General features: G+C 41.0%; 1 protein-coding gene across 1 annotated transcript; it reads left to right on the top strand.

Moving 5' to 3' along the window:
* The first annotated feature begins 244 nt into the window (after nucleotides 1–244).
* On the top strand, nucleotides 245–14776 carry tacr3a (tachykinin receptor 3a). Its single transcript, XM_040187536.2, has 5 exons — nucleotides 245–1148; nucleotides 4467–4655; nucleotides 4728–4878; nucleotides 12119–12315; nucleotides 12431–14776. The coding sequence occupies exons 1-5, from the start codon at nucleotides 736–738 to the stop codon at nucleotides 12750–12752; spliced, it is 1272 nt and encodes a 423-aa protein (XP_040043470.2). The 5' UTR covers nucleotides 245–735; the 3' UTR covers nucleotides 12753–14776.
* The last annotated feature ends 3785 nt before the right edge of the window (nucleotides 14777–18561 follow it).

Genomic DNA, 18561 nt, shown 5'->3' with positions numbered 1-18561 from the left:
AACATGTTGTTGGACACTGTAGCGATAAAAAAAAGCATTCCTGGATTTATTGAGTTTGATGAGCCGTAGAAAGAGATGTAATTGTACCCATGTAGAGGTTACCACAGCACTGCAGGCGATGTAACGAGATGACGGAGGTTTATCTGATGTGAGCCCTTGGATGTCTGGGGGGAACATCAGCCTGTTAGTTGTGAATATTGATGTGACAAGAAGAGGGAAAGTCACAGTCATTTGGAGAGTGGACACACATTGTCTGTGGTGCACCGGGACGAGGATTTAAGCACTGAGACATTCACAACACTCAACAGTGATGGAAAACTCCGCAGGAGGAGGTGACGCTGATCCGCGTGCGCTGAAAAGAGGGTGTTATTCTACGCGCCACATTTCAACACCCTCTTCTTTCTTGGAAATGCCGCTAACCAAAAAGTGTTTAAAATACACACCGCGTGTGCTGACTGATTACTGTATGTGGGCCACTAACCGCGTTGCAATCTGTTATTCACTCAAGTTTAACTTCGGAGCCACAAGAATCGATCAATCTCGTTGACCGCGTGTGCCACTCGTGCGTCACCGGGTGCGCACGGCACCCTGCCTGCTGCTGGAGGAGAGAGGCTGTGCGCTCACACCCACTTGGAACAAGGCGCTGGAAGGATATTTGCTTTCAACGCATTCTCATTTTGCAGACCTACCTCCGCGCGCTGACACGCGCGCAACAACTTTGGATGTCCTTTGGGGATGGTGTTGCGCTTACGCCGCGCGCCGTGGCGGACGGAATACAGGATGGCTGCTCCTCATAACGGATCCAACATAACGGCAAACTACACCAACCAGTTCGTGCAGCCGCCGTTGCAAGTCGCTCTCTGGTCCGTCGCGTACAGCTCCGTGATGGCGGTGGCCGTGTTCGGAAACCTCATCGTCATATGGATCATCCTGGCGCACAAGCGCATGAGAACGGTGACGAACTACTTTCTGTTAAACTTGGCGTTTTCGGAGGCGTCGATGGCCGCGTTGAACACTTTGATCAACTTTATCTACGCCACCCACGGGGATTGGTACTTCGGGAAAGCGTACTGCAAATTCCACAACTTCTTCCCGGTCACGTCCGTGTTCGCAAGCATCTACTCCATGACCGCGATAGCTGTGGACAGGTATGGAATCGGTTTCCCCGGAGGTGATCACCAAGTGTTTGACTGTATAACATGTTTAGATTATTTTATTAACCTGTAGGCCTACTTCAGGAAAAAAAATGGAAAAGCAATAAAGCCATTGGGGTGAGACTAACTATTGTAATGCAGATACATTCAACCCACATACAAAAAGAGTCCTTAACTGAAACAATTTCATCTCAAGTGCTTCCTCGTGTTTTGGGAATCTTGTTTGTGATCATCTCTTCAGCTGTGACAGAAAACGTCATCACGGACATTAAACTCAAATCCGTATTATTTTTATGGCTAAAAACTTCAGTTCATACGATGCCTGCAGCTTATTGGCCCATAACAAATTACTGATGGCAGTTTACTTTATATTCCACTGATGGCATTTTATAAAGGCGTTGATCCCACATTATCTGATGAGGGTTTGTGCCCCCTGCTGATTAAAGGATACGTTCATTTCAGCTCCCAGTGATGGCTGATGATTACTTGTTTGTGATTCGCATTTAAAAGGCTGTTTTTTTCCCAGCGGGAGGCCATTTTCTCCACCATGACTCTGTTCCACACATTAGTTCTCAATTTCAATCTCAATTAATAATAAAGTGAAGTCCAACAATCTGCAATGCAGCGAAGAGCTCTTTGAGTAAACCTCATGTTATCACGCTCTCACATGCATATTATACATCGTCTTTGCTCCATCACACTTCTTGTTCCTCCATCTCCTTTCTCCGTTTCCCTGCCCTTGTTGTTTTCAGTAATGTGGCGATGCAGTGGAGCTAATAGGCACACTTTGATACCGATAAGTGGACCGTCATAATGTTTGAATAAAGGGATTAGACCGATGAAGGAAGCGGCCACTGGCCGAACATAATGAAAACTAAAATGCGTGCGAGAAGCTGCACGCAGCCACGATGTATCCTCATCCAGTGCACAACGTCACGCAGTGAGATGTTTTATTAGGTGTTTTCCTTGACACACACACACACACACACATATGGAGCAATGCTTCCTTCACTTGAGGCCGTGCTTATTTTGGCTCCTCTATACAGCAAGGTCCACGACTTTATATTTTTGGTCTCCAGTGTCTGTTTGATTCTGTCAACGGCGTACTGAGAAAGAGAACATCGGCGTGACCTACACGATGTAGATGTAACCTCGGGTTACGCATTTTTTAAACCTCCCCCCCGGTACGCGGCGGCCTCTGCTCACATGTCTTTAAATGGCAGGAGGCCACAGTTCGTGATCACCGGTTCACATGTTTTGTTCCTGTTAACGCTGTACCTCAGGCCCTGGAGCTAAACAAATTTCTGATTGCAGATCGCTGCGTGAAAGGTAACTGGCAAAGCCGGAGCTTTTTGTGGTTACACAGCTTGCACCTTTTCCCAGAACTGACAGCTTTGTAGAATACAGACACGTCACTGGGTTTTCGGCAGCCGTGCAGTATACAAACACTTCACAGAGAATATAAAGGGCTTTCAGGTCCATTTCAGACTTGTTTTGTTGTTGGTTTTATTAAGCCTATTTGAGATTTCTATTTGTGGGATGTATTTAGCTTCAGCAGCAAAAATAGGTTCTTAAAAATTCAACAGTTCCTCCAGAAATAACAGGCCTCATTCAAGAACCTCTCCAATAAACACACTCGTTTTTAATTGCCTTTATCAAGTGATTTTGACCTTGATGCATTGACCAATTGTCTGTTATTTGGAATTTTGCCTTACGTACAAAGAACATTTTTCAAGTGGTGCAGACCTGTAAGTCATTTTTAGTTAAAAGTATTTGTTTAAACTACACTGTGGTGTCATCTGAAGCGCGTATTACTGAGATGCTGTGAACTTAAACATTAAACAAACTCCTCTCCTCTGTCTCTGTGATTGATGACGGCGCTCCTGAAGGTGTGTGTTGATGTGTGCACTTGGCTTATTAGAGGTGCGGGGTGTGTAATCATGTTATTCAAGCATTTTGGTTATTGTTGAGCAGTTACAAGTCTATCATATCAGTCACCGTAGGATACCAAAAAAAAACACTATTGGTGGCACAAGCTGGATTGGACATTGGATATTCTATTCAAACAGTGCCAAACAGATCAGTTGGACACAGAATGTAAGCCAAGCAATTTAATTTCTGTCACACAGTGTTGGCGGGTTGTACTCACGGAAAACAGTCAAATGTAAAAAGCTGGAAAATTCTATTCCAAGTTCATCACGTACATCAGTGCTTCCAAATATACATTTCTCTTGGAACCTTCTGTTCTGTAGACTGCTGTTGCTGAGCATCAAAATTTGACATTTTTGTTTTCCCCATCAGGTTTTTTTAGGAACCAGTTAATAGAAGTGACACTATTTGGACATTTGGACTGGGGAGAAGTGACAGGGACTCTGCATGTGGCCCTGGTAGTGATAGTGACTTGTCAATCATCAGGTAGCTACACTATTAGCTGCTTTATCGTCTATCTTACGCTTCGCGGGGCGCTAAATGAACATCACGTCGAATTGAAGAAGACTAAAAACTTGCGATTGAGACCGTAAACTGAAGTAATAATTCACGTGAGAATTGGAGAAATGTCCTCATTAACGTCCATACAATCTGAATACTCTTTTCAACCGGAGGAGTTTTGCAAAGGACGTTTCTATGCATATGATTTAAGGTTGCAAACAATTGGGAAATAAGAGGGACTGTGTGCGCACCCCTACTCTTCTAGTTCTCATTTCCTAGCTCCTCGCTTATGCCGGACCATTGTTCTGCTCCACCCAAAACCAAACCAGAATAACACATATGATGTACAGCAAAAGTAACAAACTGTCAGAAATCCAATTCAAAACACCATAAATAATAAACATGAGTAAATAATGCAAGCCCACATGCCTTTGCAGCAGAGGGGATAGTACAATAACCAGAAGCACCAGCTAAAACAACAAGACAGAGATATAATATATGAAACAACAAAAAAGAAAACTACAACTGAAATGTTAAATTCACATTATGGCGCATATTGATGTTGACATTTCACTCGGCTTAATGCCAGTGTTATATTTGGTCTACTAAGAGCAGTGTTGATTGTTCGGTCTGCCAGCAGCAGGCGAGAAGGACTGCGATGTCTCGCCTTCACTCACAGCCGTTGAAGCAGACAGTCACTGAAGGAGCTTTTCATACAGCTGCATAAAACATCTGAAGCTTAAGGAGGCATTGTCTAAAAGTTAGAGAGAAAATGCAGTAATAAGTGGAAATGTTCACTATTTGTCAATCAATCATTCAATAATTTGTTAAAGCTTTAAACCCAAGTCTGTCTTTACTAAACTCCTGACCTCTGACCTGCAGGTACATGGCCATCATCCATCCCCTCAAGCCTCGTCTGTCGGCGAAGGCCACCACCGGAGTCATCGTCTGTATCTGGAGTCTGGCCGTGGTTCTGGCCTTCCCTCTCTGCTACTTCTCCACCACCCGGACCCTCCCCCGCAGGACCGTCTGCTACGTGGCCTGGCCCCGCATGGCCGACGACCCCTTCATGTGAGAAACAGTTGACTGACCTTCCTTTACAAAACTAAAGAAGCTAAATAAAAAATCCCTCCTTCTTCCTAGGTATCATACCATAGTCACTGTTCTGGTCTACGTGCTGCCCCTAGTGGTGATGGCCATCAACTACACCATCGTGGGCATGACTCTGTGGGGAGGGGAGATCCCGGGAGACTCATCAGACAACTATCACGGGCAGCTCAGGGCTAAAAGGAAGGTAAGCCTGCTTGAGCGTAAACGATGGGAATTCAGAGGTGCACCAGCGTAGCCCGATTAGTATCTATGAACATGATTTTAAAATTAAAGTTAGATAACAAGCAATGAGTTTTGATTTCATTTGCCATAGAGCAGCCTTGGAGTCTGGGAAATCTGACGTCTGTAAATGGGAATAGGAAAAGGATCATCAGATTATTTTGGTAAAACTAAAAAGTCATTCCATAAGTGTCTCCGAAGTCAGAGCAAATATCTAACTTGCTCTTACTGTTTACCTTCACGACTTTAGCTTCTGTCGCTGTTAATTTAGCTTCTATAGCAAATACATGTATTGTCTGATGGAGGAAATCCCAGACCAACCCCAAATCAAATGGACTGTACTAACATAATTAAGGAAATTCTGCTAATTATCTATACAGTAGATAATACGTTTTTTACAATTTAACCCTTTAATACAGAACATATTATTGTTCTCTGTTTTGCCTTTGAATATGATTTGAAATTGTGTTTTCATATATTGCACATGAATCTTATACTTAAAAGTGACAACAGCATTTTGCATTGATTGCTAAGGAAGAAAAAGAAGAAGAGGATGGTTTTCCTTCTGTATGCGTGTGCAGCAGGTGAACATTTCAGGAAGGAAAACCTTAATTCCAGAGAACACAACCTTTGTGGTTGTCACTTGTCCTCAATCAAGTCTTTGTCCACGAACACAAACAAGCTCTGAAAACCAACGGTGTCTCGAGGCCTTATGAGTTTGTCCGCAGTTCAGAAGACATCACGGCCTTTTTGGCTCATTCAAGACACGTTTTAACAACGACACCATTTACCGTTACAATGACGAATCACCACGTAGGAGAACATACATTTTGCTGCAGACAACAAGGTCCGGAAATAAATCCCAACTGCAGCGTCAATGGCAAATAAAATGATGTATTTCCTGGCACCATTTAGCTTTAGCTTTTTTTCGGTAGAGTTGAATCAGCGGTGGCATTCCCAAAGCTGTCTGTCATCCTCGTATACAGTACTTTGTACTACTAGCATGTAATCGGACATTCAAATACAGGTGTGGTGGGCCTGGCCTTAATCACTTTGACATAATTGGCCTTCAGTGATTTTTTCAGTGAATTCTCAAAATGTCGGTTTCTCCTTAGTTTTTCTAATTTGAAGATATAATGCAAGTGAAAGGTATCGAAAGAAGAAATATAAGAAAACCTCCATTTGAGAAACTCAGCGAAATTATTTGAAGGATTGCCGAGGATTCAAATAGCAGGGAGTCACTCTATTTGTGTGTGTGTGTGTGTGTGTGTGTGTGTGTGTGTGCTAGTTGTCATAATTGCTTCCCTGTCTCTTTTGTTGTATCTGTGCGTGCACCACTGCCTAGCTCATGACTGCCACTCTGCTCTGTGCCCCTGCCATGATAATTGCAGATAATGCTTTTTTCTATCCATGCTGTACTCACAGAAGCGTGCATTCTTTTGTATTGAGTTGACAGCCGAAGGTGAAGATTAACTGACCCTTTTATGGAGCAGTACTGCTTCATCCCCAAAAGCGAGAACCTCCCAAGGGGAAGTGAATTGAACAGTGATGGTTGCATCTTCAAAAGAAGCTGGAAACCCTCTGAGGGGTTTGAAGGAGTAATTTGCTTTTTGTAGGTGGTACGGCAGTGGCAAAGTTCACTGCAATGAAATAGAGTGGATTAAAACGGCAGAAAGTGATATATTTGTACAAAAACAAAGTAGTGTGTGCCCATTAATGATGCATTTTTTGTGCAGCCATCACAGGTCTGCGAAGAAGCAAAAACCTTTTTCATCATCACTTTTAATCTAATCTAAATCAATTAATCAATCTAGATCAATTAATGATTCATTTAAACCCATGTATGTTGAAGTAGCCTTGCTAGTTGTATCAACATATGTATGAAGTCTACAGATGAATTTAAAATTCAAATAAAGGTTCAGTTAAATAAAATCTGCGGTTATCCTCTCTGTTAACATTATTGGCAATTAATGGATGGGAATCTGATCATGTGGGGCCCTTACATCGTTTTTGGGGTACTTGGTCTCGTAGTGGCGCTTCATATTGCAGCATTTAACAATCACCACAGTCTTACTGCTTTTCTGAGTGCTGGATCCCTCTCTCCGTCCCTTTCCCGTTTGTGTTTGTGTTTATGTCAGTAAAGTTGCAAATCTTCAGATTTTCACACCGCAGTGTATTCGCGTGTCATGCAAACTTGCAGAGGTAATAGTTCTTATTCTGACGGAAGAAGTGTCAAAAGAACAGTCTGTCATGAGAGAGACAAAGTGTAGGGGAGCTTGATCCATAATGATAAATACTAAAGAAGCTATTTTTTAATGGTCATTCACCAAGCAACACTAGGACACAATGCGAGTTTGCTCCGTTCTCTTGAGGCTGAGTGCCTCCAGTCAGTCACATGGACTCCTGCAGTCTGGCTTAACACCGGTGATTGTTTAAAGCAAGAAACTGCATGTTTTGTCTTTTTCACACCCTCACAAAGGTTTGCTGCTGGAACATGTGCAATTCATTGGTGTGCAAAAGCTTTTGCTTTAATCAGACCCCCACCTACTTTCCTATACTTTCTTGCAACGGAATTGAATCGTAATGGGAAAAAAGGCTTTTTGCGGGGCAAAGTAGTTGATTTACTTTGAAAAGTATGCGCAATTTTTAGGAGAGGGAGAGTTGGCTCACTGTAAATAGTATTTCCAATATATGAAGTGTTACACTGTTGTTTTACACAGAAATTGTAGACAGGCTTATCAGGGTTTATGAATGACGTGCAGAAAAAGAACAGAAAACAAATGCAATACAGTATATTGTAGTGAATTGTTGTGAAATGTAAACTTTGTTTTTGAAAAACAAAATGAAGTGAAAAAACGATGATCCCTGGATGAAAATGAACGTAATCTGCAGAGCATTATATCCTATTTGAAAATGTGTAATATGATAATACAAAAAATGTAATACAATAGTTTATAGCTGGCAGGTGTGCAAGGGGCTGGGAACACCTTTATTATAATATTACATACGTCTGGTGATATCACAGATAACAAACAAAATATATCATGACTCGATGGATCCCAATAAATCATCAACCCTCTCCAAAACTGTATCCGTCTAAGTTAAACCAAAACGTACGTCGCAACGGCTCAAGGATTGCACCCAAACAGAGAAAATCTTTTGTTATGAAAACTAACATTTTGCACAGGACAAAGTCTCGACCGGGCAGGAGACTATTTTTTTAAAATTGGCGTTCTATTTTATGTAGCCATTGACCTCCAAAGAGCTCTGGCTATTGAGTTACGGATAAAGCTCAGGTGTTATATGTCCCCCTTTTCACGCTGGAGAAGGAGAAAGCAAAAGGCCTGGCAACAAAAAACATGAACACCAAAACAGCACAAGGAACACTGCTGGCTTGATGCATACAAAATCGGGGTCGGACGGTGGACAAGCTGATATGGATTGAGTGACATTGGGGCTTAAATGTAGGTGATGGTTAACTGAATTCAGCTGAGGGGGGAAAAAAGGGCTGGAAGTTGCCTTTAGTCTTTCTATAGCTCTTATTCTCTCTGGTCTGTCTGAGCTTATTTGTGTTAAACTTTCAAGTTTAATAAAGGAATGAAAATCATCAAGGGGCCTCTCCATCTGCACACATTAAATCGAAACGCACATGTAGTTTATATCTTCTGTTTATTAATGGTGTCTGCGCCCATTGCGGTTTCCCTATTCATGCAATCCGTCACGCCCTGTGTTTGCTTGTGTAGCCTCACTAACTGGCAAGAGTCAACGTCATTAATAAGACAAACTTTTTTGTGCCACATACTAATGGAAAGTGCACTTAGTCAATTTACTTCAACATCTTTAATCTTTCACTGGCATTTAATCTAGGAATGAATGGATTTTGGGATCGCAATCAACACAATCCTGTCTTCCAGCATACTTAGAAAGTAACCTTAAAACCTACAACAACATCTAATATACTAGAAGTGACAGAGCAGCAATCTGAGTAAATTACAGTGTCATTGCAAGGAATAGGTCACCTACTCTTCCTCCTATCAGTCCCTCAAACAGAAAAAGATTGGCTTTCTTAGGTTGGGTGATTGCGAATAGTACAAAAAAAACCCTGATTGCTGTATTTGGGAAGTACAACATTTCGATCGCAAGGTTCACTCGGTTAGACCGTTCTTCTCTCCTCTCCTCTCCTCTCCTCGATTACTTCTGCATCAGGAAAATTCAATTTGAGACGGAGAGAGAATCACTTAGCTCTCCAGTCATTCTGTCCCGGAGGACGGTAGAAGAGACCGCTTTGTGAAATGTTTTTTAAAAAATTGACTTTTTAATCATAGTTATGCAGGTGTGAATTTTAAATCCTGTTTAACCTAAAAAAAAGGAAAAATGTATTGTTGCGTTTTTTTCTTTTTTTTTTACATTTTCCCCTTTAAGGAAGACTTTTAGCCCTCAAGAAGATCTCCTCAAAATGATGACGTACTCTCATCTTACATTTTAACACATAATAACCTTCCGGACAATCTCAGCGAGTTATATGGGAGATTTGAATGGTCTCTAGACGAACATTACTCTCCTTCCACCCTCTTTGTACATTCAGAAGGAAGAGGGGACGGCCGTGTCCAGGAAAACAAATACGAGAAGAATTAGATGGTTTACCAGTTGGTTGATGCTGTTAATACACTGCAACAACTGGACTCGCACAACATCTGCAGCTACCTCCTATACATAGATTGCAGCGGGACCTTCAATAAAAATGAACCTCGTCAATGTCTTCAACAATGGGAGCTTCCTGTGGAGAGGAAAGGTTTTGATGAATAGCATCACATCTCACCCTCACCAGTTACAATTGGACTTGTGATACCGTGAGCGGGAAGCCTAATCCACGCCACGGTGCCTTGTTAACAACTTCCAGCTACAAAGAATTGTTCAAACTATTTCCCAAGGAAGCATAGTCTGCCACAAAATAATTGAAAGCATGTGTGGTTGTTGTACTATCTATAAACAAAAAATATATGAAGGTTAAAAAGATTGAAACATGAGAAAAAATGTATTACCAGTGATTTACCAGGAATAACACATGTATTTTGTATTAATTATAGTCCGCAGGCGTATTCTATGCTAAATAAAAAGGTTTTATGTTTATTTTTTGAAAAAAGGAACTGATGGAAATCCTCTGGCAGGAGTTTCCAGCTCACGTGGCATAAGAATAGAAAGCTGCTCCTCTTCTTTTGGAGACAACGCTTGATATTTTTGAAAGGGCAGCAGCAGGTGACCTCAGTGACCTGCAAAGTCGTAACTCATGGCGATGACGGAAATACAGTGCATTGTACCAGAATATCCATAGCTATGACTTTGAGGAAGAGTTATATTTATATTTATCTGTCATTATGATGTAAAGCTTACTGGAGATCCCCCCCCCCCCCCCCCCCCCCCTTTCTCACCTCCATTTTTTCTATTATTCTTAATAATACTTGTATTCCTCTGCTTGTTTTAGTTATTGTTGTATATTCTATTTGCATCCATTAATAATTAAAAAGCCTTCTATCTGTACCAAAACCCTTGAAGCTATTGGTATTGAGTGTGTGGATACATATACATATTTGGTCGGACAGTGTAAGCCTCACATTGGAACTCGCCTAAACGTTTTTTACATTCTTGAAATAAATCAAATGTAACTTCCATTTTTTCCTTGTTTGGTTGTCTATGATACATTATATACATTTTGACCTTTGGATTTATTTCCGATGGAGTAATTGGTTAGAAATATGGCCCCCTACAAGCAAGAATGCAGACAAGCTCAGGTTTCCCACCCTTATAATCAGGCTATTCTAATCAGTGTGATGCTTTACATCCCTATGACACATTTGTTTTGTAAGAAGATTGCATTTTAATGTGGAATATTCCTGTTGTGTGACCTCATTGACTGTTCCACTGTAACAAATACTGTAAACTATACAAACGCTTTACTCTGGCTCTCTGTATGCACCAGTCATAATTCCTACTTCTGTTTATTACAGTTTATTGCGAAAGCTCAGTTCAGTTTATAACTGTAACTTACAGCCGTACTGTTTCCATCAGCAACGTTATAGAACATGAACACAATACATGGTTGAAAATATTTTCTCTCACATTCTCGTTATTCCAAATGGAAAGAAACGGCTGCTGGGGGGAAGAACTGTTTATATAATCCACTGCATGAGCTCCCCTAAATCTCCTGTGCTCCGCAGGATATACTTTCAGCATGTTTATGTGGCTCTGTGGGGAAGAGGCTTCAGTAGATAACACGTGGAAGGGTGTCTTTTTGTGTACGTCTTGACCATTTTAACTGCCTGTGTATAATGCAGAATATATTAACTGACGGTCTCAGTTAAAGTAGAAAGCTGTAATCATGTCTGGAAGATTTTGTTTTTTACAACCTTATTTTTTATTTTTTTTATTTCTTTTGCTAATTATCATATACAGTCATTTACATTTGTATTTATCGATACATGAGTACAAACTAATTACAGAGACAGATGTGTGGATTGAAAAGAAACAAAAACGCCAACGCAACTACTTGGTCAGGTTTAGTCAAATATTTTGGTTTGGCTTAATGTTTGTGTATAAAAAATATGTACATTTTGTCGCAAACAAAAAGGGAGAATATATTTTCCCCTAAATACAGACTTAATTTGCGGGAATCCGTAATGTTCTTTGGAAAGCGACTATTATTTCAAACACTATCGTGCTCATAACAACCACTTTGGTCTGTAGGTCTTCTCACATCACTTTCAAGCTCGACCCGTATCTCCTTGAGAATATACACGCCGTAATTTAATCTCCACCCAAGACACCGGCTGGCTACAGCCACCTCACGTTACAACCTGCCTTGTGCTGGGTCATAAACTTCTTTGAAACATGCGTTTCAACCGAGAGGTACCAGGACTTCTGTTTGGATTCCAGGAGGGACTCAATGACGTCTGTTTTGTCTCTGGTCACGTTACCCCGGCCTTCCTCTGAAGGGCCACATAATCCAGAAGCGGACTGAAAAGCTTTGCCTCATACTTAACCACATAAATATTATTTTGTTTCAGACACAGTGGCTGGTTGGCACTTATTGTTTTCCTGTCATTTTGTTTGTCTTTCACTCACTCTCTCTCTCTCTCTCTCTCTCTCTCTCTCTCTCTCTCTCTCTCTCTCTCTCTCTCTCTCTCTCTCTCTCTCTCTTTGTCTCGCAGGTGGTAAAGATGATGATCATCGTAGTGGTGACCTTTGCCCTCTGCTGGCTGCCCTATCACACTTACTTCATTGTAACCGGTCTCAACAAGGCACTGAAAAAGTGGAAGTACATCCAGCAGGTTTACCTGTCAGTGCTGTGGCTGGCAATGAGCTCCACCATGTACAACCCCATCATCTACTGCTGCCTCAACAGCAGGTCGGTTACCACGTTGTTGACTTTTTAAACGTTCGTCTCCCTTTACTTTATCAAACAACACCTGCCCTGGGATTTGAACCCCCCCCCCCCCCCCTCCTCCGCCATGTGTTGCCAGGTTTCGAGCCGGCTTCAAGCGAGCGTTTCGTTGGTGCCCGTTCATCCAGGTGTCCAGCTACGACGAGTTGGAGCTACGCTCCACGCGTCTGCATCCGACCCGCCAGAGCAGCGTGTACACGCTGTCGCGGATGGATACCTCCATGGTGTTGCTTTACGACCCCACCGTGGGCAACGGCGGCTCTGGTAGGAAGCAGTCCCTGTCGGCCAGAAAGAGAAGCTACGTCACGTCTCGCCACACGGAGATCGCCGGATGCAACGGCGACGGTGCAAAGATGCAGAACGGAGAGGTTCCGTGCGTTCAACCAGAGGATTTCTCTTGAAGGGTGCATTCAGAGACACATGCAGGCAAAGAAAAGTCAGATTGCAATGGACATACAAATGGGGGGAACAGATGTTTGGTTTTTATTTAGACCGGATTTCTTTATCAGCTGAGACACAGTGTGAACAAATTAATTTTCAGTTGAACGCTTGTTCCCCTGTTCCCTACATTAACGCTTAAACGCTTAGAGTATTAAAGCATTTGTAGTAAATCTCACCAAGACGAGTAAGGCAGCTTAGATACATTTCACAGCAGAACTGCTGTAAGCAAATACAGCAAGCACCACAGGTTTTTCCAGCGGTTTCACAAACATTGTGTCTTGTGTTGTCTTGTAAATTACTGACAGAGAGGAGATGTGCGTGGAGCCGGAGGCTCTTTCACAAAACCGGATTGCGAGCAGTAGTTACACGCTGTTCCAAGGGGCAGAGTCACAATTCACAAAAGGATTGATGATTGCAAAAAACGTCTCATCCATCCTCACGCGTTAATAATTGATACCTCTCAAAATCAATGATAGCGGAAATGATCCCGTGGCAAATTGCTAGTTGGTGAAACCAACCTCTGCTTTGGGAAAGATCCATATTGCCTTAAGACACTACAGTTTGGGATCTATTCTGGACCTGTTGATCGTCTAAATTCAAGACTTTGCCTTTAAGAGATACTTTGAAGTCTTCTTTCTATCCAATGAAAGTCCCTTTTGCATTAATCACATACTGCAAGTAGCTCTTCCATTATAGTACTTTCAGCTCTGACTGGAATTAGCGTAAACGCAGCCAGTGTGCTGCTGCTTAATTAACACTTTCATTATTTTACCACAGTAAAAATGATTGATGACTAAATGAATCTGTTCCGTGTGGAGATTCGCTGCTAGTAGTGCAAGACCATCTCACAGTGGAGATGATTCGAAAAAACAACAACGGTGGTTTTAATTACTTAAGAATGTTATTATTTTAATTTCCATATGTAACTAATAAGTGCAAACCTCATGTGACGCGGATGATGCACTCTGCATCAATGTACCCCTGAAGCCACGAATGAGCGGCTGCAGAAGGGGGCCGATTGAACGGCGGTCGATTGAACCTCATTTGGTGCAGCACGCTGATGAAAAGGGAACAGATTGAAAGAAAAACTCGGGACTCGCTCTGCGACTAATGAAGGAAAAAAAAAACAAAGGAAGCTGCACATTGAAGTGCAACCTTGGTTTTACTGTTCATTATCCTTCTTTTAATTGCCTTCACACTGGTCATTATGAGAAAGCGAGACAGTTGCTATCGCGGTCGTTGGTGTTTCAGTATTTCCTTCCAGCATGCTGTTTTCCTGTGTTGAATCTTTATTTAAATACCTGCTCGTGTGCACCCGCAGTGTTGAAGCTGCTCCAAGTAGAATGGTAGCTTGTGCCAGGTGAACCGTGCTCTAATAATAATAATATAATATGTACCATATGACCAGTGTGTTCCCACTGCTAGGAACTTGTGTTGTAATCATTGTAACTGTTTGAGATATTTCATAAAAAGTTCTTCTCATTCTTTAAAGATACTACAAAATAAACAAAACTATATTTGCAGAGTCCTCTTTGTAGGCCTGAGTGATAGCAGATACATGTGTTTCAACAAAAGTATGGAAGAAAAGTCTCAAATCTTCTGGATTGACATAAAGTTACAACCATCAAAACATGACACGTCATTAATTATTCTTACTAACAGTACTGAATGTCAAAAGACATTAAGACAAGAAGAAAGTATTTACTCAAGAATGTGAAAAACAAGTAGTGCATTTCAGTGTTTTTAAGCTATCGTCTGAAATCCTTGTGGTTGAATATTTGTACGTGGTGATTAATCTGTTTTCATGTTCCTCCGTGTACTTGTGTGTGTATCTTTGTTTTGAATGTACAGTACAATATGGGCCTCTACCTCTTTCAAGTGGTGACCGTATTGTTTGTTCTGTCTATAAAGGATCAATTGTTAATTCGGACCGTAGTCTCATTTCTTTGCTCGTACAACCAATGAATAAACAATTTTGATGTCACTACTTTAGTACTTTTTGTCCATTTTACTTTGGCAGAGGAACTTTTACTGCTTTTATTAAAAAATATGATCATAGGATTACATTTTCCTTAAAAACTAACAAACTCTAATATTGTCATATTGTCATTACAAACCACAACTGTTGGAACAAATTGTTATTAACTGACTTTCCAACTCGATGTGATATTTTTTTGATTTGTTGCTGGTCATTTATTTCCTCAATGCAGCTTCATTGCTGATGTCTTCTTTGCAGGATAGATTGTGTACAACTGAAGTAAAACAAAATGATGATGAGATGTAGCTGTAACTTGTTTGCGAAAAATCTTCAACTGAGCAAAACTGTTTTGTTTAATGTTGATTGCCAGATAAAATGCAGACGACACGCATTTGGGTATGAGCACCAACGGGCTTGTTGCTGAGGGGACAAATTAACACACAACTTCTTAGTAGATTAAGAAAGAGGTACTGGGTTTGAGTTTTCCTTTTGTTGCTCTTAGAAGAACTAACTTGGCAAAATGGCATTAACACTTCTTTCTTCCTTTGCCACACTGGTGAGATGTGTTGATGTCCCTTCGTCCTCAAACACTATAACAGCGTGACAAGTGTTGCTTTCGGCATTGAGCGCTTAGCTTCCCGAATTACTTACAGATGTATGCACCTTGGCCTCAGTCAAACAGATGTGCAAGTAACCAGGAAACAGTCACCCAAGAAGCGTCTTTGGGATTACTTGATTTCTTCTTCTGCTTACTTGAGTATTTTTGAAATGGTCTCAAACTCGTCATTAGAAAAAGCTCATTTGTACAACCTCAAAATTAAGATGATGATGAAAAACACAACTGGCAGCCGATGACAATGTGATGAACTGTTTGGTCAGACATATATTTTTTTATTCTGTTGTGTTATCCGAACATGTGGGAATATGTCGGCAGGCTGTGAGATGTGAGATGTCGCCGGCTGAAGCTTGAAGCAAGTGACGAAAAGCTGAGAGAGAGAGAGAGTGGATCCAACACTGAAAATAACAATTCACACAGAGGATTACATGTGATTTAACTCAACTAATGAATTCAATTAGTTTAATTCATTAAAATTACATTGCCACTTCAATTTAGTTAAAAAAAAAGAAGGTGTATTAGGAAAAAGGGGATGTTCAGACTTAATCCTTTTGGATATGCTAATCTAAAACATTTGGAACGTTAATTTCCAACACATATAAAACTAATTCTTCACCATGGTTGTATTAAACCATTATGTTCCACTAGAGGTGAACGCTGTTAAATAATGCAGTGGGTATCCAGCAGCATGTCTACTGTTTTATAGTATAGTCTGCTCCGTTGGGGTTGCACTTGTTATGAGAGCATATTCTATTGAAATATGTAATTATATGAATGAATATATATGAATAAGTAAATATAACACAACAAAGCAGATCATTACATACTGAACCCACTGCTCATTGAGTTGGAAATAGATCTAAGACGAAGCAAGGGTCCGCACCACTAAATAAGGCCATTGCTGCAGAGCATAGTGTGCCGGTCTGCTGGTCTGTGTCAGACCTCTTGGCAGCTCGGTTTCTTTCAGAAGAGCCTCTTACCCACCGCAGCGGCGGAGGAGGAGGGAAGTGGCATGAATCTGTCAATTCCCCAGAGCCCAACTGCCAGCCAAACCCACCTGTTTACTTTACTTCTTCCAACCATTTCAAATCAAAAAAACACTTATTTTGTTGTAGTTGCCACAGTTTTTATCTCCACAAAACACTGATTGCGTTCTGTACATCTCTGTAAATGCAGCAATTAATGTCTGGCTCCATTTTCCATGTGTCTCCACTTTTCTTTCTGTTGCTTCAGACTCTTTGGTTCTCATTCTAAATATTTTTTGTGACTAAGGTTTGTCTTGAACTAAAACTTAACAACAAGCATCAAATGATGATTTAACTTAATCTGTTTTTGTAAATGATTGCCGACAATGTATTTTCCTTTCCCTCCACTTTATTATTACGTCTCTTGTTGTTTCTTTCTCTGAAACAATACAATTTTCAATCGGATAATGAGGCATTTTTCCAGATGATAGCATTTCCATTACAACATCTTAAATCTTATAAAAAGTATTCCCTTAGCTGAAACATGAATTCGACAACAAATAACGTAAAAAGTAAATCAAAATATACGAGCTCACATATGGGAGAAATATCCTCCCTATTAATATTCCTTCTAACAGACTAAATGAACTAAAACTAGACTTTCCGTATGGCCAGAGTTGCCTCTGTGAATTCATTAAAGAGGATCCTCACATTATGAGAACATAAGACCAACCGGTCAAGTTAATACCACGTGTGTCTATAAACCAGTAAGCATAACTTGGAACCTGATTTTCAAATAAACTTTCATGTTTAAGTGGATCTGAATAAACGCCAGCACCATGAGTAGACTTTAACTACACATTTTGTTAAAGGGAGTGACCGACATGTTTATAGACACTATTTATTTCTACTACAAATAGCTTTATGGTTTTTAAAAAGGTGCATACAAAGTCAGCCTTCGTCTCATGCTTCATGGTGTTCTTGATTAGCTGGATTGAAGACACTTGGCGGTTGTTAGCATTGTCTGCGTTTTAACAAGTGAAACGTTTGCTTGATAATCCTGTGTTTGTTCTCCTGGTTTGGCTGGAGATGTTCACAGTTTCTGGACATGGCCAAGTAAAAATCAAAAGCAAGTGATGGATGTGAGTGTTGTGTGAATGTCTAGACATACTGGAGCTTTCTCTGCAGCACACCAGGCGTTTTGACTTTTCAAACATAGGTTTAACTAAGGGCATAAAGAATGCCTCCAATCCATTCAAGTATTCCAGGATTCCATGGCAATGCACCCAATACGAACAGAGCCATCATTAATGTTATTTGCTACACTACTTCTCCTTCTGCTATGGAGAGCCATGGAGTGTGCTGCAAGAAGGCCGACGGACACAGAAGTGCAAGAGCTTACATGTGTGACATGAGGGAGGTATTAAGAACTGAAGTCGTCTACAAAACGATGTTTGGAAAGGAGGGCTGTTCATGAGTTACAGCCCTGAAAAGAATGTTTTACCTCAGCTGCAACCTCCCGAGGAGCCCCAGAAACACTTGATTTGAGTGAAGGAATGTGTTAAGGGTTCGGAAAGCCCTCGAGGGAGGCCTCACTCCTTTGTTCTCGTCCCAGCCGGAAACGAAGAATCAAAAGAGTCAGCTTGCTTAAATTTAAAAATCAAAAAGCCTTTATAGCTAAACAACATTATAAGAAATTCAAAACGAACAGTACAATATTTCACGAAATAGAAAATTCTCTGAGCAAGTCCAAAGTAACTTATCAAAGCGGCTGCAGGAGAATTCTAACAGTCCTTTCCCCGCTTTAGTCATTTGAAAACTCTTGAGGTGTGTCTTCTTGGGTGCATTTGACTGTCATTGGCTTCTCCTTCAAAGTGTCTCCTTCATTGTCCCCTTCACATCGAGGTGTGAAGCTGCAGCTGTAACCTGAAACCTCTCTGTCCTATCTGTCCCTCACATTCCAATACATTCAATGTAGATACACTCGGCTTTATGCCTCAAAGAGTGAACATATTACAACACATCATTAATGATCACCGTTCATCACACTTCATCATAAGATCTAAAACAGTTCATGTGGTCCAATTCTCAAGACATTTGCCTCAATTGGCTGCCTTACATTAAGTTGCTCATCTACTACCTGACAGGAGAAAAAACTCCCCAAAAAAAACTCTTTGGGGAGAAAATTGGGAGAAATCCATAAAGGACGG

The sequence above is a fragment of the Gasterosteus aculeatus genome, chromosome 9 (genome assembly GCF_964276395.1).
Source record: "Gasterosteus aculeatus chromosome 9, fGasAcu3.hap1.1, whole genome shotgun sequence".
Taxonomy (NCBI): domain Eukaryota; kingdom Metazoa; phylum Chordata; class Actinopteri; order Perciformes; family Gasterosteidae; genus Gasterosteus; species Gasterosteus aculeatus.
This window is presented reverse-complemented; position numbering and strand designations above follow the sequence as displayed.

Bases quoted from the DNA above. Each gene is read 5' to 3' on its own strand.
- tacr3a (XM_040187536.2), top strand. From the start codon at position 736: ATGGTGTTGCGCTTACGCCGCGCGCCGTGGCGGACGGAATACAGGATG. The intron at 1,149-4,466 runs GTATGGAATCGG...TCTGACCTGCAG, and splicing joins ACCGCGATAGCTGTGGACAG to GTACATGGCCATCATCCATC. The intron at 12,316-12,430 runs GTCGGTTACCAC...ATGTGTTGCCAG, and splicing joins TACTGCTGCCTCAACAGCAG to GTTTCGAGCCGGCTTCAAGC.